Source organism: Chenopodium album, chromosome 14 (genome assembly GCF_948465745.1).
Source record: "Chenopodium album chromosome 14, dcCheAlbu1.1, whole genome shotgun sequence".
In the NCBI taxonomy this organism is placed as follows: Eukaryota; Viridiplantae; Streptophyta; class Magnoliopsida; order Caryophyllales; family Amaranthaceae; genus Chenopodium; species Chenopodium album.
The window spans coordinates 9,574,863-9,602,581 of NC_137847.1; the positions used below are offsets into that span (position 1 = coordinate 9,574,863).

Here is a 27,719-nt window from a genome sequence, read left to right on the forward strand (position 1 = left end):
CCATTCTTCACCGCTCGAATCTCTAGTGGCCAAAGTTGTCAGGATTGGGATCCTACTTTGGATCTATAAGGGGGGGAAGGATCGGATCGTAGAATCGTAAGATCTTATAAATTTGAAGAAATAAGTAACCAAATTGGTTAAATGTGCCTAGTATATGTTTCTTAAGTAAAAATAATTGTTAGAAAACACACTTTTGCTCATATATGATCGTTGTTACATAATTAAGATGATTTTACAAATATTTAAAAGTGTACATAGTCCATCTAGTATAAGAAAAACATAGTTCAAACCTCATAAAAGCTAAAAAACTGAATAATCAACAAACTACTCTTCATTATAACCAAAATTCTTATCATTGGCATCATCGAAGCTCTCTATTCCGGTTGTTCCTGTTCCCGTTCCCGTTCCCGTTACATACCCATCAAGATCACCATCACCATCAAGATAAAAAAGAGTCTGTCTCTACATTTCTAGAATCATCACCATCTAGATTCGGATCGCGATTCTAACAACTTTGTTAGTGGCCTGACTGACAGGTGTACAACCCGACTTCATCGATATACCGAGTTAAGGGCCTCCTCAATGGCTGAAGAGCATTGGGCCAATACCTCATGATCTAGCTTAGTTAAGGTGTAGTTAGTTAAAAACTCCAAATAAATGACATAGTGTCCTGGCTTAGATTTGACATTTGAATAGCTTGTGTACTCAACAACTCTTGCGTTGAAGGTTTTGAGTAGAGTTGATGCGCTCTCATTTGAATTTTGCAACTAAGATTCATCCGTATTATATATGTCGATAGTGAGTAGAACGTTCTTCCTCCTAACAAACTTAACTAGTGGAGTTGAGTTGTGAAATCCTGTCACGTATAACTTATCCCCGACTTTGTACCTATACATTTGAAAGTATTAAATATTGGACTGTTAAAAAAAAAATTAAAAACATACACATTGTCAAAAGGCTACCAATTTTACATTGTTATCCAAGAGTATGTACTAAGATAAATTACCTACACAATCCTGATTGTGTGGTGACTATAATCTCATACTCATTTCCAACCTCCACATTAGCCAAGTCTACATTGTAATGAGTTGAGTTGTCGTCAAGTGGGATAAACTCATAACACATAATGTTAGGCAAAATCGTGTAGGAGACCTCTGAGGGAGCACACATTGGGTTCAAATTAAGTCCAAACAAACACTCAGAGTAAACGTACTTGTTACTTACCGTATGTAGCCCACCACTATAATAGTCTAACATAGAAATATATTAAGCCATTTCACCAGTCACAATCACATTCAAGTAGTTTGTATTGGGCCCAATCCTCTTGATTATCCCCTCCCAATTCTCACCTTCACATACATGGTTTATTAACCGTGCAAGATCCAGGTCGGGCCTCATGATCTTAGCCATTCAGACTCGGAGGCCCGAATGAGTGATCGTTGAGCTTAAAGTGCCGGTGGTGATTTCGTGACAGAGGTTGGAAAAGTGGACTTGGATGCAAAGATGGCCCCTATACATAAGACCTCATCACGCTCATAAAGACCACATAACATTTGCGCGTACATGGGCTGGAAAGAGTCAAGGTAGAGTATCGCCTCGTTAGGGCTAGTATTATTGTTGGGTCGGTTTCTAATATGGCTACTTTTGAAGAGGCTTGTGGTAAATGGACTAACCATTTGGCCTCCTAGAGTCTTTTTTTCTGTCTTGGTGAATAGAAAATAGAGCCTTTTCCCTTTGCCTAGTTCTGGTATGCATCTGTTGATAATACAAATTTGACCATATAACAATTATGGGTAAAGTTCCATTTAATTTGCAAGCTAAAAAAAGGGAAGGGTAACTATAAATATATTACTTACGTGGATGGTTCTAGCGTAGTCGTCGACTACATACGACTAAGGACGACTATAGTCGACTACAATAGGAGATTAAATCTGAACTGTTGGTATTTTTTATTGCTTAATCTTAGCCTTCGAATAATTTTTTTTAAAAAAAATTTAAAAAACCAAAGTTACACATCATTTAAGTCATGACAAGTCAGCGACCAGTCAGCACCCAGTCAGCAAAGGGTTGTTTGGTTCAGTACTTTTAGAGGGTAATTATTTTTTTTCCTAGTTATAATATTATAAAAGTTATAAAATTAAAGAAAATTGTTCAAAATAAACGATTGACAAAATTCTTTTGTATATCTTCATCCTTATTTTGATAGCTTCATCTATCTTCAATGGAAATTTTTGATCTGTATTAATGGGGCACTCTATCTTCAACCTCCAATCTTCATTATATATCCAAAAAAATACCAAATTACTATACATATGGATACAATAAGATTAATGTTTAATCATCACATTTATGCTTTAATTTTTTATTTTAATGTTTGTATCAATTTAACTATGTATATAAAAAATTCGATTGAAAAATTATGGATTATATCTTTCGAGATCAATTGTTAGAATTAAAATGATTTTTAGTTTAATTTATATTAGTCATATGAATTCGTGAATAATCATCCGCCATCGTTGAATGTTTTTTTTAATAAGCCATTGTTCAATGTTGAAGCTTAATGACCATGATTTTATGTTGAAAATTAATAAAAAATAAAAATAAAATAAAATAAAACTAATTTACGTTATTCTTTTTTAGGGGGCATAATTTGCGTTAAGGGAGTTTAATTAGGTTAACAAATACAGAGTATATATAAATCAGAAAACATATACTATAGTAAATCTAGTAATTAATATAAGGGAGGAATCTTTTAAATACATAAAATATTAAGAAATTATTTTGTTTATTTTGAAAGTGAATAACCAATGAGTAAATCACGGACTAAAAGATTATTCCAAATTTATGATACAAGCTAACACACCAATGCAAGAATAAATTTAAGAATAATAAACAAAAACTCAACTCTAGTCCCAATATGGTTTTTTTTTTTTTTTTTAAACGGGCTAGTCCTGGAGCTGTCAATTCAGGTATTTAAGTCGGTTTTGGATCGGATCAAATCAGGTCTCGGGTCAAATCAAGATCAGGTTATGTCGGGTCAATCTAGTCTCAGATTAGGTTCGGGTCGGGTCGGGTCAATTTCGGGTGTAGGTCGGGTCCGATTCGAGTCAAATTCATAACGGGTTCAATTACAGGTTCGGGTTGTATTGAGTTAGGTTTGGTCGGGTCAATAGATGGTATATTCGGGTTCAAGTTAAGGTTAGGTCAGAAAATTATTTGGTCAGATAATCTTATAGTTGGATCATTCTTGGTTTTGGTTCAAATTCAATTCGAATAAATTCGATGTGGTCAAGTTGAATTTATATAATTACGCCCTGCATAATTTGTTCAAGCATTATCAAGATTTTATTAAATCTATAAACGAAGTAATAGAGAACAAAATGTATATAAGCCGAACAAATTGTACCAATATATAAGCAGAACAAAAGGTATATAAAATTTTATTAAACCGTCCATGACTCGCTTCAATAAAAGGTTGTGTTGGGTTATAAACGTTTTTAGGTTTTAATAGGGTCGGGTACTAGTTCGGGTTCAAATTGTTGTCGGGTCGGATTAAATCAGTTGACTGTTACTATCGGGTCGGGTGCGGGTTCAGGTTCAGGTCATAAAGTATTGGATTAAATTGGTTGTCGGTAAACATTAGGTTGAGTTCAGGTCGGGTTACGGGTCACTAGTTTCACCCCATTGTTCGGGTACAGGTCAGATTCAGATCATCACTTGTTCAGGTCGAGTTCTCGGGTCGGATCAATTTTTGACAACTCTAGCTAGTCCCAATATGTTAGTTATAGATAGTCCAAAAAAGTGATTAATTGCTCATAAGTCATAATTGGTACTCCGTAACACTTACTAATAAACAAATTTAAGTTGACATATTTAATTACATTTTGGGTTTTAATTTTTGTTGGGGGCATGATTTGCATTCATGAATCGTCACCACAATCTGACAATCAACAATCACCGTCACCATGAACATCATTGGTGGAGGTAACATACCTGATTTCTTTTAAGACCATCATTAAATAACTCCTTCATTCATTTTAAAAAATTAATTGCCATTGTTAAAAAAACGAAATTGCAGTTTTTTTTTTAATTAAGAAAAATGGTAACGTATGAAACATCATGTTTTTTGGACAAAAATAACGTATGTAGTAGTTTCCTTGAATCTGTTGAAGATACTACACGAAACTAGTATTAAAAACCAAATAATATATATCTAATATATAAAACAAATTAAACATTACACATACCTTTATACTTGATTTAAAATGTAATTATTATAACCCGAGCCCAACAAATCACGTTGTGTCCTTAAAACAATTTTGCTCCCTCTACGATACCCAATGTTATTAAGCAATTGTCTCCCAGGATAGAATGGGTTTCGTTTCTTATAAAATGGTATTGTAATCATAAGAAACCAGCAAACAAACTAGATTAGATTAACCACAACTATATGCATGTACATTTAGAGAGAGTAATCATAAACTAATATTTCACCCCTAAAACAAAATAACCAACAACTATTTAAAGAAAAAAGGTGCAAATTAATGAAATGACATAATTATCCATTATAACTAAAGAATAGTTAATGAAATAACACAACTATTCACATTAACAATCATCAATGAAAAGTTACAATTATCCAAATATACAATCCAATAGTCATACAACACAACTCTACATTAGATACGTAATTCATCATTAATATAAAAAATATTTATAAAATAAATATCCAACAATCCCCCACATTATTGAAGCATTTCTCATTCACAAACAATTAAAATTTATCATCCCCCACATTAATGAGAAAGACTCATTATGAAACATGATGGTATGTTATGTAATTGCGGTTACTCAACGAAAAATATGTGCATTGGGATTAGTAGTCATAGACTTTGAACCACCCCTAGTGAAGTCCATCGAGCTTACTCAGTCCATCAGTAGTATTTTTCAACTTTGACCAGCCAACTTTGAAATGTAAGCTAAGACAATAGAAATCACACAAATATTTCTCTAAAATAGTTTGTTCTCATGTTCGTGTCCGTTTTAGCCATGGACACTCCTGGTTACGCAAGTGTGTTAGAGAATTCGACCCCAAAATTCTCATAGAGACGGCCCGTCCTCATACTCACATAGGTGAATTCTATACCTTCCAATAGAAATCATTAAAAATCTAAGCTTAATATTAAGCTTAAACTTAACCTTTCTCGTATAAGCACCAATGTCACATATAGGAATGGATTAGAGTTTTTGTACTCTATTGTGCTTTTACAGTTATCATAACTTGGTTTTCCCTTTAAACCTAGATCTTGGGATCTCCATTCAACTAGGTTGGGTAGCCACTACAATAACTAATTGATAGGTCTTAACCCCATTCCCTTTGATGACTTATCCATTAGCTCTCTAGTTAAGCCTTTTGTTAACGGATCCGCAATATTATCCTTTGACCTTACAAAATCCATCGTGATAATTCCACTAGAGAGTAGTTGTCTAATGGTATCATGTCTACAACGTATATGTCCAGACTTTCCATTATACATGACATTCCTTGCCCTTCCGATAGCAGCTTAACTATCACAATGTATGCAAATAGCAGGCATAGGTTCTGGCCAATCAGGAATATCTTCTAGAAAATTTCGAAGTCACTCAGCTTCTTCACCATCTTTATCTAAAGCAATAAATTCAGACTCCATAGTAGATCGAGCAATACAAGTTTTCTTAGATGACTTCCAAGATACTGCCCCTCCACCTAGTGTAAATAAATATCCACTGGTAGATTTCGTATCCTTGGAGCCAGTTATCCAATTTGCATCACTATAACCTTCAAGTACAACAGAATATTTAGTGTAATGTAAACCAAAATTTTGAGTTTTCTTTAGATAACCCAATACACATTTTAGCGCTTTCCAATGATCTCCATTTGGATTACTCGTAAAACGGCTTAATTTGCTAATAGAAAAGGTTATATCAGGCCTAGTACAGTTCATGATGTACATTAAACTGCCTTAAATACGAGCAAATTCTTTTTGAGATACACCTTGGTTGTTGTTCTTGGCAAGGTGTAAATTAATGTCTATAGGTGTCCTCATAGGATTTATGCCTAAACCCTTAAACTTGCTCAAAACTTTCTGAATGTAATGAGATTGAGAAAGAGCTAAACCATCAGATGTCCTATGAATTTTAATCTCTAAAATTACATCCGTAACACCCATATCTTTCATTTCAAATCTACTAGTCAACATGCGCTTAGTGACAATAACATGATTAATATCACATCCTATTATAAGCATGTCATCAACATACAAGAACACAATAACATATCCATTATGAGTTGTCTTAATATAAACACATTTATCACACTCAATTGATTTTAAACCCATTTGACAACATTACATCATCAAACTTTTTATTCCATTGTTTCGGTGCTTGTTTTAAACCATAAAGAGATTTAACAAGACGACAAAATTTATTTTCTTGTCCGAGAACAACAAACCCCTCCGGTTGTTGTATATAAATCTCTTCTTCTAAATCGTCATTCAAAAATGTAGTTTTAACATCCATTTGATATATTTCAAGGCCATTTAATGTTATAAGAGCAATTAACATTCTAATGGATGTTATTCAGGTAACCGGAGAATATGTATCGAAATAATCAAGTTCCTCTCATTGGTTATTACCCCTTACAACCAGTCTTGCCTTGTATTTGTCAATAGATCCATCAACTTTTCTCTTTTTCGTAAAAATCCATTTACAACTCAAGGGCTTAACACCTGATGGCAAATTTGTTAATTCCCAAGTATTGTTATGCATTATGGATTCAATTTCACTATTGACAGCTTCTTTCCAATGAAAAGATTCTGGAGACGACATGGCCTCTTTAAAAGTTTTAGGCTCATCTTCTAACATGAAAGTTAGAAAATCCGGACTAAATGATGTAGAAGTCCTTTGTCGTTTACAACGTCTAAGCTCCTCTATTTCGAGATCCTTAATATCTTGAGTTCTTTTATTTTTCCTATTAGACCCATCTTCACGACTATTGTCACCCATTTCTGATTTATATGGAAAGATGTCTTCAAAGAACACAGCGTCCCTTCACCTAATAATTGTATTAACGTGTATATCTTCTATTTTTGATTTGTATAACAAAAACCGGTACTACTATTTAGTGCATATCCAAAAAAAACACAATCTATAGTTTTCGGGCCTATTTTTTTACTTTTTTAGGCTTTGGAACCGAAACTTTAGCTAAACACCCCCATACTCGAAAATATTTCAAGGATGGCTTCTTTCCTTTCCATAATTCATAGAGTGTTTTTTGTGTCTTTTTATGAGGCACTCTATTAAGTATATAATTTGCATTTAGAATAGCCTCCCCCCACAAATTTTTTGGTAAACCAGAACTATTGGACATAGCACTTATCATTTCTCTTAATGTCCTATTTTTTCTTTCCGCAACTCCATTAAACTGCGGTGCATAAGGAGAAGTGGTTTGATGTATAATACCAAATTCTGAACAAATTTCCTCAAAAGGAAATTCATACTCTCCACCCTTATCACTTCTAATTAATTTAATCTTCTTACCCAATTGATTTTCAACTTCACTTTTGTAGTTTTTAAAGGCACCAATAGCCTCATCTTTACTACTCAAAAGATAGACATAACAATATCTACTGCAATTATCTATGAAAGTTACAAAATAATTTTTACCTCCCCTAGATGGCAGTGACTTCATGTCACATAAATCAGTATGTATTAAATCTAAAGGTTCGGTATTTCTTCCATCAATTGAATGAAATGGTTGTCTAGTAAAATTAGATTCAACACACACTTGACATTTCCTTTGTGAACAATCAAAATATGGTAATATTTCCATGCTAATTAATTTTCGTGAGGAATTATAATTAACATGGCCTAATCTTGAGTGCCATAAATAAGAATACTCAAGTAAATAAACAGAAGTTGCAGTCTTATTAATATTGTCATCCTTGGTTACAATAGTCATTACATTTAACTTAAATAAGTCATCACTAAGATAGCCTTTGCCTACATACATATCATTCTTAGAAAGTACAAACTTATCAAATACAAAGACCAATTTATAACCATTCCTACTAAGTAATGATCCAGACACTAAATTTTTGCGAAGGTCAGGCACATGGAGCACATTATTTAGCGTCACCGTCTTACCAGAAGTCATCTTTAGTGCTATTTTACCAACTCCTTCAACTATAGAAGTTGAAGAATTTCCCATGTACAATTTTTCTCCTTTCGATGCAGGGGTATAAGATGAGAACATTGACTTGTTTGCACAAACATGTTGGGTTGCACCTGTATTAATCCACCATTCTTTTGGTTTACCTACTATGTTACACACCGATATCATCACCGAAAGATGTATATCATCAAGTTCTTCGGAGACCTTATCAACCTCCACAAAACTAGCTTGAGCATTCTTCTTTTTTTTATTGGGATTTTTGCAATCTTTGGCCTTGTGACCAAGTTTACCACACCCATAACATTTACCCTTAAACTTCTTTTTGGGCTTTGGTTGGAGTCACCATTAGTACGCTTCCTTTTCTTGGTTTTCGAAGAACCTTCAACCACATTGGCCTTGGAAGACATGATAGTGTTATCACCAGCTTTTCGGTTATCCTCTTCGATTCTTAACCGAACAATAAGATTTTCGAGTGACATATCCTTTCTCTTATGTTTAAGATAATTCTTAAAATCTTTCCAAGATGGTGGCAATTTTTCTATACAAGTAGCCACTTGGAAAGACTCACTCAAAGTCATATTTTCAGCATGTATTTCATGGATAATTAATTGGAGTTCTTGGACTTGACTCATTACAGTCTTACTATCCACCATCTTGAACTCCAAAAATTTACTAACAATGAATTTCTTTGAATCGGCATCTTCTATCTTGTACTTATGGTCTATACTTTCCCACAATTCTTTTGCCGTTTTAATCGGACTATACACATTATAAAGTGTGTTGTCAAGACCATTAAGTACATAATTCCGACACAAAAAGTCGGAATGCTTCCAAGCATCTATGGTGGCGACCATGTCTTTGTCGGCCTCTCCATCCTTCAACTTAGGGGCTTCCTCTTTGTGAGGAACCTTTCCAAGTTCAATGTAGTCAGATAAAACAATATTTTTTGTTGCCATCTCTTAAAATAAGTCCCATTGAACTTTTCTGGCTTTTCCCCATGATTGGCAGTAGGCAATGGAGTAACCAAATTGGAGTTTGTAGCCATTTCTATCACAACAATAGAAAAATATAATTAAATAAATAATCACATGCAATACACTAAAAGGAAGTTAATTAAACAATTACAACCTTTACCTAACCAAGAAATTGTTAAAGTTTACGCAACTAAGAACAAAAATAAAACATCAAAAATTGAGTAATAATAAAAACTTCAATTCTTAATATTTTAACACATGCAAATCCCCAATTGCATCAAACATAAATGGAACAAGTACAAAGTTATTTTAAAGTCAAACTTTAGAAACTATATACTTCGTAAAACGAAAAGCAACAAATACAAGTACTTAAAAAAAAATAAAAATAAAGAAAAATTGTCTTAAGATTGTTGAAGATACTACACGAAACTAGTATTAAAAACCAAATAATATATATCTAATATATAAAATAAATTCAACATTACACGTACCTTTATACTTTATTCAAAATGTAATTATTATAATCCGAGCCCAACAAATCACGATGTGTCCTTAATACAATTTTGCTCCCTCTACGAGAACCAAGGTTATTAAGCAATTGTCTCCTAGGATAGAACGGGTTTCGTTTCTTATAAAGTGGTATTGTAATCATATGAAACCAGCGAACAAAGTAGATTAGAGTAACCGCAACTATATGCATATACATTTAGAGAGAGTAATCATAAACTAATATCCACCCATAAAACAAAACAACCAACAACTATTTATAGACAAAGAAACATGGATAAAAAAGTGCAAATTAACGAAATGACATAATTATCCATTATAAATAAAGAAGAGTTAATGAAATAACACAACTATTCACATTAACAATCATCAATGAAAAGTTACAATTATCCAAATATACAATCCAATAGTCATACAACACAACTCTACATTAGTTACGTAATTCATCATTAATATAAAAAAATATTTATAAAATAAATATCCAACAGAATCATGGTGATATTATTAAAAAAATTTATCCTTAATTTTTTTTTAGGGAACTATCCTTAATTATCTCAAGTAAGGAAAAAATTAATTTGACATAAAATAAATGAAAATATTGTTATTTATCACCAGAAAAAACAAAATACAGAATGAAAAAAATTAAAAAGTACATGGTTAGTTTTCTTAGAATCGTGGTGATTTTTTCGAAAAAAAAAAAAAAAAAAGAATCGTGGTGATATTTTTTCACTAAAATCTATCCATAATTATTTTTTGTAAAAATAATTTGTCAAAATAATTTAAATTTTTTTTTGATGCAATAATTTAAAAAATATGTACTTATACATACATATTTGTATTTTAAAATATTGATGATATACACATATTTTTTTTTATTAATTTCGTATATATTGAAATACATAAATATATACATGTGTTTAGAGTTATTTTGAAATATGATAAAGAATCTTCACCAGAAAAAAAAATATGATAAAGAATCAGTAAAATTAATTTCAGTTCATTGGAAAAAAAAATTCATTTAGTAAAAATAATTTAAGTTCAGCAAAAATAAAGTGAAGATAACAAGGCGTTAGCAAACCTAAATTTTATTTAGGCAAGTTAAACAAAAAGTAAGTGATGATTTACATATTTGTTGTACGTTTCGCAACAATTAGTAGAGTGGGAAATCTACATTTTTGCTACACAATAACTATATGGGAATCTACATTTTTTCTATATAAGTAGCCTTTTTCGTCCGGGCTTTCTACATACTTTTAAAAAAAACTATCCGTAATAACCATATACTTCTAAAATTTGTAAAAAAAAAATAAAAAAATAAAAATAAAAAACAAAACTAAAACGCTACGTTTTAGGTACACCTAAATATGACTTAGGTATACCCAAAATAGAAAACATTTTATACACCATGCATGATTATGTTTTAATCAAATCTTATCTTTGTCAATTATAGTCTTATTTGACTAATATAATTCAAATTTAGGGTATGAAGAAAATTAGATTGGAAATATCCAAAAGAAAATTTATGTATGCTCTAGGAGTTGTGAGTTTTACATACGTCGAAGTAATCCGTTGCAAACAATAGGAATAATAATCAAAAGTGCTAGGATTCTTGCATGTATATATGAATTTCGATAATTATCCTTCGATTAAAGGAAAACATATCTTTATTACGAGTAGCATTTTTTTGGGACTAATTAGTAGTGTAGGAAATAATTTCAAGTATCCCACACTTAAGCTCCACTGTAATCATACACTTAAGTATGGTGGCGTCCAAAGGGAAGGAAGATAGAGTAAAAGAGTCGCCAACAAGTTTTAGGAACTTGTAAACCGTTCACAGGGTGAAGGTTACACCGTACCCCTTCATGATCCAAGAGATCACTAACTCCATAGTGGTCTGGAACCATGACTGGATATTCGGGGATGAAGGTACAAATCCAACCTAAAAGAGATTGAACATGCCCTAAATAGGCCTCAACTTTATTTTTCTCATATTCATGTGCGCTTTCTGACTAACATACAATCAATATATTAACCCTAAACCTGTTTAATCTATATTGGTTGAATATTAATGCACAAACAAATCTATTATTGGCGATTACTTGAATTATAATCATATTAGCCTAAATAAAATTATTAATTATCTTATTAAGCGTGATTACAAATACAAATTCCCTTTAATCCTTCAAGAGATGGCGTGATCAAGCAATAAAAATAATAATATCAAGCAACATAATACTAATATAACAAATCAGCATCATCATCTCAATCTCATCAAAGCATAATAATATTAACAAGATCCTAGGCATGATACTAACATGATAGAAGAAATAGGAAGCAACCTAAACATGATACTAGGAATTAAATTAATCTAAGCATGCTTTCAAAAGAAATAAAACAACTTACTTTGTTGCCTCGTATATCTTTCTATCAAAACAATACACACGTTAGTAACTTCAAGGAAAATATTAAATCAAACAATTAATTTAAATAATTGAAACAGGGATTTGGGACCAAACCCTCAGAAATTATCAACCTTTCACATCTATGGCGAAGACAACTTCGAGCTTGGCTAGGTGTGTCTAAGTCTCGTGAATGAGGAATATTGTATTTTGAAAAGGCTAGGCTTAGAAATCAAGAGAGAGAAGGAATAAGTTTTGGCTTAAGAGAGAGAAGAGATGACAATTTTTGATTGAAACCAGGAAAATACGACCCTATTTATAAGGAAAAAAGAGGGTCGAAGGAATAGAAAAGAATCCGAATTCGAATCGAAATAAAACTCGTCGGTCAGCAGTGTTTGCGGATTTTGTTTTTATCATAACTTTTGATCCAGAAGTCCAAATAAGGCATATAATATGTCGTTGAAAAGATATTGAAGTCAAATTTCCAACCCAATTAGAATCAAATTAAAATATTTTTTATAATAAAAGATATGGCCGAAATAGTGGGACGGTATCAGTTTTGTATAGAGTTTTGTATTTATTTCATACCTTTTTTGTTATAGCTCGGAATTAATATTATAATATATCATTGGAAAGATAATTTCAAGATCCATCCAACCACATAAGATTTGGATAAAAATTCTGAGGCACGAAAATAATATCTGACTGTCTTTGTACGACTTTCATTTCGAATAGAATTAGGACTTAAAAAAGGAAAGTTTTATCCAATTTCTAATTCTTTGATCTTATCTTTTCAAAAGGATAATTAAGATCTTTTAAAAACTTATAGAAGCTTATAATAAATTCTAATTGATTTAGGAATGGGATTAAACCTTTAGACCCTCCACACGATCATTGGGCCGTAGGTAAAATCCGATTTGAGCCCAGTTTAGTTTTTTGGCCATAACTTCCTTATTATTCGTTGGAATTGGGCTTATAATATGTCGTTGGAAAGGTCTTTTCAAAACCCATCCAACTACACCATTATTGGACCCTTATCCTGGACCAAACTAAACTGGACGTGACGTTTTTCATAAATAGAGTAAAAAAAGAAATGTTTTCGAAAACAGAAAGAAGTATTTTATTAAAACGACCGCATTCCACGAGGCTCTTTCACATTTTTACCTTGTTCGATATCAATAACGTGAAAAGTATCACTGGGTTTGGTTTTTGGGGAGACACAATCAGGTGTCTACAAGTAGTCGTTTGGGATCACCTATTTGTTACGTACTAAGTACAATCAAGTAAATATTTTCGCGTATCCCTAAATTAATTTAAGATAAGGGGTTTTTCAATCTAAACAAGGATCGTTATTATGTAATAGGTAATGTTTTAATTTGGCTGAGCAAATATTTTAAGCATTAAAATTCAACCTTTCTACTTTAATAAGAGAATTAATTATGCTACCTAACGAGACCTTGGTTAGAAAAAGCTGAATGACAATAAATCTAGAAAAAAATTACTAAAAAAAAAAATGTGATTGTCCGAAATAACCTTATAAATATATATTTTGTAAGAAATTAGAATTGAATCACTTTGTTTTAGGTATGCCCAAAAAATTTTCTCAAAAAAAATAAAAATAAAATAAAAAGTACTCCCAAAAATAACTTAGGTATACCCAAATAGGAAGCATTTTATACACATGGATATATGTTTTAATCAAGTCTTATCTTTGTAAATCGTCCTTATTGACAAATAATATTCAAATTTTGGGTATGAACAAAAATAAATTAGGGATATCTAAAAGAAAATATATATATAAGCTCTAGATAGGGGTTGTGAGATTTGTTCTATACAAGGTTAATTCGTTGCAAACAATATGACTAATAATCGAAATTGTTATGATTTGTGTGTATGAATTTCGATAATTATCCTTCGATTAAGGGGAAACATATCTTTAGCATTTTATTTTAATTAGGACTAACTAGTAATTATATGGGATTGCCTAGTTGTTTCTTTTAGTACGTACTAAGTACATACAAGTATATGTTTTTGGCCCTAAATTAATTTAAGATAATGTAATTTCTCAGTATAAACAAGGATCGTTATGTAATGAATAGTGTTTTGGCTGAGCAACTATTTTCAGCACTTAAAATTGGACTTTCTACATTAATAAGAACCGTGATTAAGCTAATGAGAGCTTGATTCTATCGAATCAAGAGTACTAAAAATGGATGTGAATATCCAAAATAGCCTTATACTACTATATTTTGTTAAAAAAAAAAGAAAAAAAATATCAACCACTTTGTTTTAGATACGGCCAAATATAATTAACCTAGGTACACCCAAAATGAGAAACATTTTATACATCGTTCTTTGTTTTAATTAATCCATTCTTATCTTTGTCTATCGTTCTGATTGACTAATAACATTCAAATATTGGGAATACCCAAAATTAAATTGGGGATATCTAAAAGCTTATATATGCTCTAGGAGTTGTGATTTTTTTTTAAATGCTTGAGTAATCCGTTGCGAACAATAGGACTAATAATCGAAATTGCTAGGATACTTGTATGTTGAATTTTGATTTTTACTGGTCTTTAGCGTTTTACTATTTTGGGACTAGCTAACTAGTAGTCGTTTGGGAGTGCCTAGTTGTGTTCTTTGCTACATACTACGTACATTCAATTCAAGTATATATTTTCTCGTATTCGTAAATTAATTTAAGATAAGAGGGTGTCTCAATCTACACAAGGATCATCATGTGTGAGTTACAGGTAATGTTTTGACCGAGCAACAACTATTTACAACATTTTTAGTTTGGCTTTCCACTTTAACAAGAATCATGACTAAGCTAATGAGACCTTGGTTAGATAGAGTTGGAATTAATCTAGTCAAGTATAATAACAATAGATGTGATTATCCGAAATAACCTTACTTATACTTCTATATTTTCCAAAAAAAAAATAAAAAATAAAATAAAATAATTAAACCACTTCGTTTTAGGTATGCCAAAATATAACTTATGTATACCTAAAAAAAAAAATTAAGATTAAATTGCCTTTAAGCAAACACAATTTGGAGAATAATCATTGAAATTAAACGCATTCGCGTGACCTAATATTTTTTGTTACTCTAATGTTTAACAAGAATGTTTCTTACGTAGCAAATCATAACCCATAGTGTATATATAATTTTAGATCATTTTTTAAGTACCTTTAATTTTTATTTAGAAATACCCAAGACTTACATGGATATATATTTCCATGTTGATTCAAATAATTATGTTCATTTTGAATATTGAATTGTTTATTGGGGAACCAAGGTCTTATCAGATAATTGCTTGGCCAAAACATATACATTAGATGTAACAAAAAGTCTAACTAGACGGTCTTAAACAATTTAAAAGCTAAAATTTATTTGCCTTATATCAGCACAAATAGAGAATAAAACTCATTTACGGACGTAACGTAATACTCTACTATTTGACAAATATATGTTATGTATCTCTTACATAACTCGCATTGCATAAACTAGATCCTTTTTTATATATCCCTAATTGCAGGAGTACCCAAAATGAACATAAATATATTTTTCTTTATCGATTTTAATGTACAAAACTCTATATATATATATATATATATATATATATATATATATATATATATATATATATATATATATATATATATATATATATATAAGCGGCCCCTATTCATTATTAGGTAATCCCAAAATAATAAGCTAATACTAATTTGACTTTAATCAACATAATTTGGAGGATAATTTCATTTAGAAAGCATAAAAATTTATGTCACTCTTGACGTTTGACAAAAAAATCCCTTACGTAGAACTCATCTTACAATCAATTCAATATCTCTTACGTAGAATTCAACTCGTAATGTAATTAGATTCTTATATATTTAGGTATCCCTAATTTTTTTTCTGGGAATCCCTAAATTTAATTTAAGAATGCCCAAAATAAACCTAGAGAGAGAAATATTAAATAGAATGTTAAAAGTGTGTATATGTTGTTTTTATTTGTATGTACATGAATTTTTCAAAATACGTGTATGGAGTATTGGTGCCCTTCAAAAACAAAAGTTAAAATAGGTAGTTTAGTTTATTACAATCAATCAATTCAATAATTATGTACTAAAAGACACACCAGCAATGACACATGTCATTTCTAGTGTGTCCCTTAGTGTTTTTATTTTTTTTAGGAAATAAATTTTAAACAAAAATAAAATATAACAAATTTATACACAAATAAAAGATTTAATGTATCATAGGCAACTATATAAACTTAATTAAAAGAAAAAAAATTCAAGCTTTAACATAATTTTTCCCAAACATAGTGTCATGTGCTTCAATAATTACATAAATTTTTTTGAATATTTTTTATAACATAATATTGTATATCAGAAGCTCCAAGAAAGTAATTTGAATATTAATTACTTAAAATAAAATATTTGATATAACCTTCCATAAAAAATATTAACAACTATGGAGCATAAAGTTAAGAAAAAAAAATTGGATTCTTAACATGTGTCATTTGTTTTTTTGGTGCACAATTAACATGTGACATATGAGTGTAATGTACTACGTTTATTACAAAACCAATTTACTTTCTAAAAAAAAAAAATCAAATATAAATCTATTTACGCGTTAAATATGTAGTAAATAGTTTTAGAAAATTCAATTGGTTAATAAGAATAAAAAAAATGATACCTATTAGTTGGTGAAATATACAAAAATATATAGATATTGTCAAATACGTATATAAAAATATCTATCTGGCTAATAAGATTTTTCATAATAAATTCGTTATAGTATTTTATATAAATCTATGTTTTTTTTCATTAAATGTAATTTAAAGAATAAGTATATAATATTACCGTGCATGGCACGGGACCTAATCTACTTAAATTAAAATGATACACATACACTATTTTGTAACACATTTATAAGATATTGCAACAAAATCATTGTTGATAAGATAAGGATAGATTTTCCTAAATGAAAAAAGATAGTTATCATTTACGTTAACTTCATCTTCTTTTTTTCTTTTTTATTTTATAAGGAAACTTATTCTTATTATAATTCAGTAACTAAAAGTTAAATAATTAATTTAATGTGTATATTTTGTGTTTTCTTATAAGAACGTATATTTTGTGTTTATTATGGTTAACCCATTTAAATTATATGTATCTATTTTTTTGAAATTTCCTGTTTCACAAAAAAAAAAAAAAAAAAAAAAAAAAAAAAAAAAAACTGCTAAAATTTTCATTAATAAAAGAAAGAAAATTTAATTATTCCTTAAAGAAAAGGATCAAATAAAGATATAATTAAACTTTGTATTTCTTGTCAAAAAAAAAAAAACATTTTTATGATATTTTATTTACGAAAAAGATTCATCTTCCCGTAAAAAAAAAAAAAAAAAAAAAAATCACCTTATACTCGGAAAAAAATTAATTTACTTTATATTTGATTGATTTAAGTATGTTAATTAATGGATATAAAATCAGAAAATAAAGTTTTAATAATTTATTTTCTGAATTCATATCCACTAATTACCATAATTAAAGCAATCAAATATAAGAAAATATTTTATAGTATATTCCACCCCCAAATAACGCTTATCTGTTTTAAAAAATAACTAAATTAATTATTGGCCTCCCTAAATAACGCCATCTCTATAAAAGGGAAAAAGAAAAAAGGTAATTGTACCTTAAATCATGGAATTACCTCTTTCGGTTTTATATTAATCTATTTTTAAGTTATTTTTATTCATCTTCAACCTAAAAGCATGTCCATAGCTTCAAGGCTTTCAACATTCAACAATGCGGATGATTATTCACAAATTCATGATTATGTGACTAATTAGAGTTAAAAACAAAATCATTCGACTATTCCTGTATTTAATCTAGAAATCATAAGATAAAATAAAATTAGAAAATTAATTCTTAACATTTTAACAATGACATATTTATCTTGAAATTGATTAAAAGTTAACACAAAATCATAATATATAATAAGTAAATCTTTAAACGATTTTAATAATACATATCAATAAATTATTTATAATTTTTGAAATTAATTTAAATTTTGGACTATATTTGATTTAAATTGAACTTGAATTATGATAAATAGTCATTGATTTTATTGATGTCATAATATACTTTGGTAATTATGGATGGACAAGCATTCGATGAAGGTTTTAGGTTGAACAATAAGGTTTTAAGATGAAAATGACTTAGGTTGAAGATGAAGTTAAATTCATACGTTATGAAGGTTATCTAAACTTGAGGATAATATAGGTTAAGGACGATATATTTAAAATTGCTATTTTTTCCATTTTTGTAAAAATAAAGTTCATGTGTGTAAAAAGAATCATTTAGTAACCAAACAAGCTTTTAATGACTGTGTAGCATAGGTGTTGGAGTGGATGGCTAGGATTAGATAAACAAATATCAACGGTTGAGATTTAGTCTCTTATTATACTCGACTTTAGTCGTCCGTAGTCGACAACTATGCTAGAATTTTTATCACTTACGATTACCAAAGAAAAAAAAATTTACAATCTTACATTTAACGTTATTTACCATTTAACTTTGACAACATTTCCATTTATTTTTATGACATTTGGAAACTTATTACACTCATATCAAAATATGACTTTGAGGTATAAATTTTTTTTACTTGTTTTACCAAGAAAAGAGATATTAACTGTAGGCGTCGTTTGAAGTGCACCTACGTTAAGCATGTGTGAATATGCTTGACACTCATAGGAAGTGGAAATTGACATAATACGATTAGGGACACGGAAAGTAGGGAGCCGCCAACAAGTTTTTAAGGAACTTGTAAACCGTTCACGGATCATTTAAGGCAACCACGATAAAGGGACAACGAAAAGCAACAACGATTGACCCGTGAAGGTTACACCCCATTCATAATCCATGTGATTCCTAACTCCATATGATTCGGAACCACGAAAGGAGGATCGGGGATGATGGTACGAAGTGAATCATAGAGTCACATTCGCCCGTATTGACCTCTACTCGATCCTTATAGTGAAAAGTATTTCCTGCGATCTCAAAGGGATACAAACAAAATATTCAATTTTCTCCAAACTATTATTATGCCAAATTGGTTGAATATTAATGCAACATATAATTCTAAAATATTTTGATCACTTTGATTAAACAACAAGATTAAAAAGAAATCTAAACCGGTCGTCCAATTTATCTTATTAGGCGTGATTTTCAATTACATATTCCCTTTAACATGCAATATGGTGATCATAATAATAATAGAATAAACATTAATATTGGAAGCAATTTAACCATAATATCGTTAGTCAAATCAAATAATATTAAACCTAATCATGATACTAGCAATATTATAATAAAATAAGTAATTAAATTAATTAATTACTTACATTTCGCGTGCTCCTTTAAATTGCTACATCATGAATAAATCGTTAGTAACTTCAATAAAAATATAAATCAAATTGAAATTAAATTAAATAAAAGTAGAGTTGATTTGGTCCAAACCCTCAGTTAATTATACCCTTCACGCCTTGGTTTAAGGACGGAATCTCGGGTCAAGTATGGACTTCTTAGAGTGCTTAGGGGAAGTATTATGGAAAAATAAGGTGGCAAGGATTTAGGCTAAAGCGAGAGAGAGAGAGAGAAGAGATAGAGAATAAAATGATTGTTGTTGAAGAGGGAGAGAGAATGATTTTTGGTTCCCCGAAACTGAGGAAAGGAGGGAGGTATTTATAGAGAAAATGCGTAGGGTGAAGTACGGAACCCTAGAAGAGATAAGAGTCGCAGAAAAAGCCCTAATTGGGCACCGTGACACGGTGGAAAATACCGCGACACGGTACTATCCACTATGGCACGGTGAAGCACGCCGTGTCGCGGCGTATAATTTGTCTAAAAATGCGTCCAGATTCATAAGCGCGTGAGAAAAAAAAGCGCGGAACACGAAAAATCACCGTGACACGGTACAAGGCACCATGCCACGTTGGCATGCACCGTGGCGTGACATTTTAGCTGTTGCGCGATAATTCCAGTTTTTTACGTGTTTTTAAAATTATAATAACTTTTGATTCGTAACTTGGAATAAGGCTTATAATATATTTTTGGAAATCTTATCAAGTCTAATTTCCAACCCAATTAGAATAAGGTCAAAATCATTTTTATATTTTAAGATATGGCTGTTTAAGTGAAAGGGTGTCGGTTTTGGGCCGAGTTTAGAATTTTGCTCATATCTTCTTCGTTTTAAATCGAAATTGGGCTTATGATATATCATTGGAAATATTATTGAAAGGCCTATCCAACCAAATAATATTTGGATCAAAATTATATATCCACGAAATCAGATTATCTCGGTTTTATGATGTTGACACAAAAAGAGGAAGATAAGTAATGGTTTGGGAAAATGGGCTAAGAATTGGGTTGGTTTATGAAATTTATTAAGATTGAATATGGACTTAAGCACTCCAAGATTAAATACTTAATCCAACCAATAATGGCGGTGAAAGGTTGTTCATCATCGGGTTTGGTTTTTGGGAGACATTTTTAGGTGTCTACATTAACATATAAAATTTTACAAGTAGCGAAAAATAAAATGTAAACAACTTAAATAAAATAAAAGAGGTATTATTAGTTAGTATGACTTTGTAACTAATATGTAGGTGTAATAACAAAAATTGATTTCTGCGTAAATATATATAATTAAGTCCCAATTTCGAGTAATGGCGATTATAGAGATCGACTTAGGCCTTGTTTGGTTCAACTTATTTTTACTTATTACAGAAAAAATAAGTTCAGATCAGAAAAATAAGTTCAGATCAGATCATCGTTTATGTGCATTTTTTTATTGCTAAATTTCTTTAGTTTTGTAATAAAAAAATTATGAAAACTATATATTAATAAAAATACGCACTATTACGAATCTAACAAGACCCCACTTGTTATATTTTTTCCTTATAGATTATCGTACACTTAAGGTTAAAGTTTGGTCAAATAAGTCAATCAGATCATATTTGATCAATTAAGATCAGATCAGATTAGACCAGACTAGATCAGATCAGATCAAATAAGTTCAGATAAACAAAAATAAGGTGAACTAAATAAGCCCTTACTCATTCATAAATGACATGTATTAGCTGTGAAGCAGCATCCTCGAATCCTTATCCTCAGCAGTTGTTGGAATTAATTTTGCTTTTCCTGCAGAAGTTCCCGAGCTGCAATAATCTCAATTTAGAAAATTATAATTTTTTTTGGGTGTAAATAGAAAATGATAAATATCCTGTTAAATTGTGACATGAAATCTAGTAGGGCTGACTATAAATTCAGATATCTCGCAAATTACAAGTGATAAATATCCGTTAGGGTTAGGTCATAGGAATTAACAATGGAAATATCAAGCACAATCAGGTATTACTTCAATCGATCCTTGATTATTTTGTCCATATTCAATTCCTAAATTAATGCAATACTAGTCTCTCCATATATATATTTTTAAGTGTTTATGAAGGTACGTTGAATAGACCATGAGTAAAATATTTATGACGATGGGTATTTTTATAATAGATAGCGAGTTAATATTTTATTAATAAGTAAAATGTGATAGAAGAGTAATATAAAAATAGGAGTTAACAGATCTAGGGGTGGTATAAAATTCAAAGCTAGGAAATTATGTATACATTATAGAAAGATGAACGTCTAACATAAAATAACTTATACTCCATAATATAAAAATGCTTGTAACATGTTAAAGGTACAAACTAAATAGTATAGAAGTTTTCTTAATAATTTTAAACAAAAAATTGATTCGACCCAAGACCTTGTCTAAGGGTTTTGAACTGGACTGGACTGAAAATGATTTCTTTTTAATTTTTCGATGTTCTAGTTTAATCTAGTCTTTTATTCTGTTTCTAACTGGTTTACGAATACCCCTAGTGGACTGTGGTTCTTTGCACCGCTAAAAAATACGAAGTGAATAAGTAAAGTGACGACCTAAGTATAAAAATTAAAAACAACAAATTATAGAAAATTACCTAATGAAAATTTCAGTAATTGTTTGTGCACAAAGAATTGGTGAGGAATCCTCATTAGCAATACGTTGGATATCCGGCTGAATGTTATCGTACGTCACCACTGGAACCTTGTTCTTAAACGTCTCAAGATCAACACACCCATTCATCCATGTCGTTTTAAGTACTTGGTGTTGGCGTTTTTGCTTATTATCCTAGTTAAAACCTCATTTTATTGCTCCTTACACTTGCTCGTCACCCCCTCTATGAATTGCAATATTAGCACCGCAACATCTTACTCTCTACTTGCCAGTGTTGTTTATTATAATTCAAATAGTGTTGCAAGATGTAAGATATATAAGAGAGTGCTATAATATTGCAGGCAGCTTGTGGTAGTAGCTTAATATAGGAGCTCTTGTTTGCATTGGAGTGATAATAGATTAATAGTTTGAGTGAGTCAGAGTTTTGACGACTCATGTTTCTTCTATCATTGATCCGCGTTCTTACGCATGAAATACCTCTAAGGTCCATCGGCTCTATGACAATATTACGACTTCTCGTGTTTTGTCTGCTGACCGCCCTCAGAAATTGATGGATGATTATGTTTGCTGGAAGTTTACTCATGATGGTCAGTTTTCCACCAAATTGGCTTATGCAATGCTGATTTGACAGTCTATGGTATCGATGCCCAGTGATCCAATTGCGGCTTCGTGATGGAAGCGTTTTAGGGGAATGTCGATTATGTCTTAGTTAAGGATGTTTTAATTTGCTGGAAACTGCTTCATGATGCTTTACCTCTTCCTGCTACTTTGCATTCCCGGGGTCTTCTAGTAAATCCTGTATTTGTCCTTTGTCATGCTCACTTGGAGAAGAATTCGCATCTGTTTCGGGATTGTTCGGTTATTTCTCATCTCTTGACCACTGGTCCCTTAGCCCTCCAGCATACTTCTTTGTCAGTTCACTCGTTTCCTCAATGTGGTTCGCAGAGCTGGTCTCTGCTTATGGAAATTCTCGGAATTAGCATAGTCTAGTCATTGCGGTCTCTCTTTTTTGGGTGATTTAGCTAACTCGTAACCAAGTTATTTTTAAACAAGCGGTCTGGTCTCCTGCATCAGTTCTTCGTATTTTTTGGGTGGAAATTGCATTGTTTGGAAGCTGCTAAGATCTCTAGCTTTGTTTCGTTTTCTCGATGGTGTTAGTCCCTTTGTCTTTCCACTGTTACATTTGGGTGTTTACATGGTTCGCTTTCAGATCTCGCAGATTATTGTATTGTCCTTGATGGTGCTTGTTATGGTCGTGATCATACTGCGGGGGCGGCAGCAGGTTGGATTACAGTCAGAATTACAGGATTGCTTTTGGGCTCTTTAGGATGCTAAGGGAAAGGGTTTCTTGTGTCCCCTACTCTACATGGATATAGCACAGTTCTGATTTCCATGCTGTGTCGTTCTTGCTCGGATGATATTTCTTGTATTTGGCTGTTGGGGGCTATTAGAGACATTCTATTACAATTCGATTTTAGTTGGATTTGTAAAGTCCCTCATCACTGGTTTGCTCCTGCTCACTGGTTGGTTGTTCGTGCTCGTCAAGGTCGTTTACTTTTCTGGTCCTTTTAATCGTAATTTTGTTTTGTTTTTAGGTTCCTCGGTCGTCTTGTGTTTTCTTGTTGTAGTTAGTTCTTTAGCCTGTTCTGTTGTTCCATTATATGAAATCTTTGTCAAAAAAAGAAAAAAAGGTAATAGATTAATACTTCGTAGTAAATGCATGGCAAAAGAACGGCATGGTCACGTTAGAAGTTACGTACATAATACTCCACTTATGTATAAACAACAACGCATTTATGGTTAATGGTTGTTTTTTTCAGAAAAAAACAAATGATTAATGGTTGTTGATTAACCTTAATTGACTTAAGGTGTTTGGTTATTATTGAAATTCTAGTGACTTCTTTCTAGTTTTCCGAATATTTTGTTATGGGCTTTTACGTGGTTATTAAGCTTTGATTCTTTGAATTAGGTAAAATGAAGATATATTATTTGAGAGTAGGTAAATATTTGAAAAATATGAATACTTCTTGATTTTAAAAGTAGGTAAATATTTTGGTACTTTGTATGAATGTCTAATGGGTCCATCCTAAAAATCTTGGGCCTTAGTATTCTTTAAAAATTTAGGTTGTTCTGTTGATTACCTTTATGTAGAATAGTGTAATTCTCCTTAATTGGACTATTCTCATTAACGAAATATATATAGGTGTGTACAAGACCTAATCGGAGAGAATACAATAATTACTAAATTACACTAGAGTATATCTATATTGAATATATACAGAGAATATTCACATATTCTCTAACAGTCCTCCTCAGTTGGAGCGGTAGGAGGCCGGACGCTGAAATCAAGAAATAATTGTCACGGGAATCCCTTGGTGAAGATATCTGCATACTGGAAAGAGGAAGGAACACGAAGTACCTTGACCTAGCCGAGAGCGACCTTGGTCCGTACAAAATGAAAGTCCATCTCCTGTGTTTTATACGCTGATTTTGTACCGGGTTGCAAGACAAATAAACAGCAAAAGCGTTGTCACAATAGATCAAGGACGCATCGCACAATGGACAATTGTGAATATTCTATCTATATAGAATATATACGGAGAATATTCACATATTCTCTAACACTTTATCTAAAGACAATATTCTCTAACACTTTATCTAAAGAAAAAGAAAATTGTGTATTGCGGCATCATTTTATGGTAGTTCTAAATGTGTTAGGAATGTAAGGAGGATCATTAGCATAATTATCATATTTTACCACATATTTTGGTTAGAGTAGTTTCCTTAAATATAGCCTACGTTTGATAGAAGATAATATTAGCATATCTTTTGATTTTATCTTATTTAATTTAGGGAAACCTAGTACTCTATATATGATGGCATGAATGAGAAAAAGGACTCAAGCTTTAAGCCCAAACAATTTATCATGGTATCAGTCGCACAGTTAGGGTCTTTAATTCGAAAAAAAAAGAAAAAAAAATAAAAAACATTACCTTTTGCCATGGCTGGTGATGATACTCCACCACCGCCACCGCCACGAATTGACATCACATCCCCTTATTATCTAGGTCCTCATGACAGTCCTGGAGATTTCATCACTCCGACTCGATTTCCTGGAGAAAGCTACGATGAATGGGTCGGTGACATTCAAATCGCGTTGGAGGGTCGACGTAAATTTGTTTTTCTTGATGGAACAATCACCACGCCTTCTCCTTCGTGTATTCAAACCGATTGGAACACTACCCATGCTATGTTAATTTCGTGGCTCATGAACACAATTGACCCTGAGGTCAAGAGTACTCTGTCAAAATATAAAGATGCGAAACGTTTGTGGGACACTCTTAAGATGCGGTTTGCCACAGTTATTGGTCCCCGGATTCAACAATTGAAAGCTTCAATTGCGAAATGTGAGCAGACGAAGGCTATGTTGGTGGCCTCTTACTTCGGTAAATTGACTGCTTTATGGGAAGAATTAAACAACCATGAGCCGATTATTACATGTGCTTGTTGCAAGAAGTGCACAGCAGGGGTGGAGCATGAGAAACAGCGTGAGAATACTCGTCTTCATAAGTTCTTGATGGGATTGTGCATCGATTATTATATGCAGACTCGAACTAACATCTTGTCCCAAGATCCAATGCCGACTCTTGATCGGGCATATCAGTTGGTGGCGCAAGATGAGAGAGTACAGCTTGCCAAACAAATTCCCGATAAGCAGCAACCTGAGGCCGTGGGGTTTTCCCTTCGAACAAGTACAGGGAAGCTGAGGACAGCAGCCTCTGATGATAAACCTGATAAGTCAAGTCTTGTTCACACCCACTACACGAAGACAGGGCACATGGTCGCTGATTGCTTTGAATTAAAAGGGTATCCTGACTGGTGGCAAAACCCCTCTAAACGTGGCAAGCCACAGCAGTCGAGCTCTAGAGGCCGTAATCCAGCTCAGGCAACATCAGCCGGGGCTTCCAATAACAGCAACGTGGGTGGTTCCTCTCAAACATTCACAATCGAACAATGGAAAGCAATTGCCGGTTTTGTTGGTAACACAAATATTCCCGATGACCGTTTAAATGGTGAGTTTGACAATGACTTATAGATCGTTGACACAAGTGCCTCTCGACATGTTACATGTGATAACAGATGGCTATTCGATACACATCACATCTTACATTGTTTGGTGGGTCTCCCGAATGGCAAAACTGTTAATGCCACGAAGGCTCGGTTCGCCTATCTTCCAAAATTGTTCTTAATCATGTGTTATTTGTCCCTGATTTATGTGCAATTTAATTTCGGTATCACAATTGATCGATGATACAAATTTTACTGTCCAATTTACTTCTAATATGTGTGTTATATAGAACCAGTTGAGGGAGCTGATTGGAACGAGTGTTAGGCAAGATGGACTGTTTTACTTCGATGGACGGGCATCAGTACAACATGTGGCTATCTTTGATTCTTCGGCGACGTTAGAACTATGGCACAAGCATATGGGTCATCCGTCAGAAAAAGTGGTCAAACTCCTTCCTCCCGTTCATAATTGTAAGGGTAGTTTAAATAAAGCATGCGAAGTCTGTTTTCTGCTAAACATGTAATATCCCGTATTTTTGAAACGTATTTCTAATTATTTAATTAATTAGAATTCTCTTAAAAAGGGTAGTTTAGTAATTTATTTTACTATTTGAATTTTGGAGCCAAAATGATATTTGAATTTTGGCACCAAAAGTTTTAAAAACTCAATTATTATTTTTGGATTTCGGATAAGATTTATTATCCATTTATTTTATTTTAAAAACCGGATTATTTATATATATTTCGGATATTTTAACTAATCAAAATTATATTTTAATTGTTTAATTCGGAGGTCCTAATTTCCTAAATAATAAGCTATGATTTTTGGATTTTCTAAGTGTAGAAATCTGATTTTCTTAGTGAATTTATTTAGTGAATAATTGGTATTTTCTTAATTAGTTATTTTATACAATAAATATTATTTACACAATTATTTTTAATTCCTTAAAACTAGCAAATTAATTCCCTAAATATCTAAAGGGAGGTATGAAAATATGAGCTTAGGAAAGCTCAAATTTTCGGCCACCATGATGGATTTTTGGGTGATTTATTTTGGTAAATTGTATTTTCAATTATCTCCTCAAAATCTCTTCACTACTAAAATTCGGTCAAATTGCGACCGTTTTTTTACGATCGTCATTAAAACGGTCACAAAATATAATATTTGCGACCGTTTTTAGGCTATTTAACAGTCGCAAAGGTATTTAATTTTTTTTTTAAAATAATATACATGTTAAAAATAATTCTAAATAAAAAAGTTCTATTGCAACCGCCAAAAACGGTCACAAATTGCGACCATTACGACCGTTATAGAAACAGTCGTAATTTGCGACCGTTTTTGAGGCGGTCGTAATTAGTTTTTTTTTTTTTAAGAAAAAGGTGGTATAAAAAAGGATCCCACTCACCCCTAACCCTAATAATATTTCAATTCAGCCATTTTCTTTCTTTTTCATTTCTCTCTCTTCTCTTTCTTTCTCCTTTCTCTCTCCT

General features: G+C 31.7%; 1 protein-coding gene and 1 pseudogene across 1 annotated transcript; one reads left to right on the forward strand and one right to left on the reverse strand.

Moving 5' to 3' along the window:
* Positions 1 to 324: 324 nt before the first annotated feature.
* On the reverse strand, positions 325 to 22,743 carry LOC145577746 (indole-3-acetic acid-amido synthetase GH3.2-like; annotated as a pseudogene).
* Positions 22,744 to 25,161: 2,418 nt separating this feature from the next.
* Positions 25,162 to 26,256, forward strand: LOC145577748 (uncharacterized). The gene has a single exon (XM_081635203.1). The coding sequence runs from the start codon at positions 25,162 to 25,164 to the stop codon at positions 26,254 to 26,256; it is 1,095 nt and encodes a 364-aa protein (XP_081491329.1).
* Positions 26,257 to 27,719: the final 1,463 nt, after the last annotated feature.

Coding starts and splice junctions, on each gene's coding strand:
- LOC145577748 (XM_081635203.1), top strand. CDS start 25,162: ATGGCTGGTGATGATACTCCACCACCGCCACCGCCACGAATTGACATC.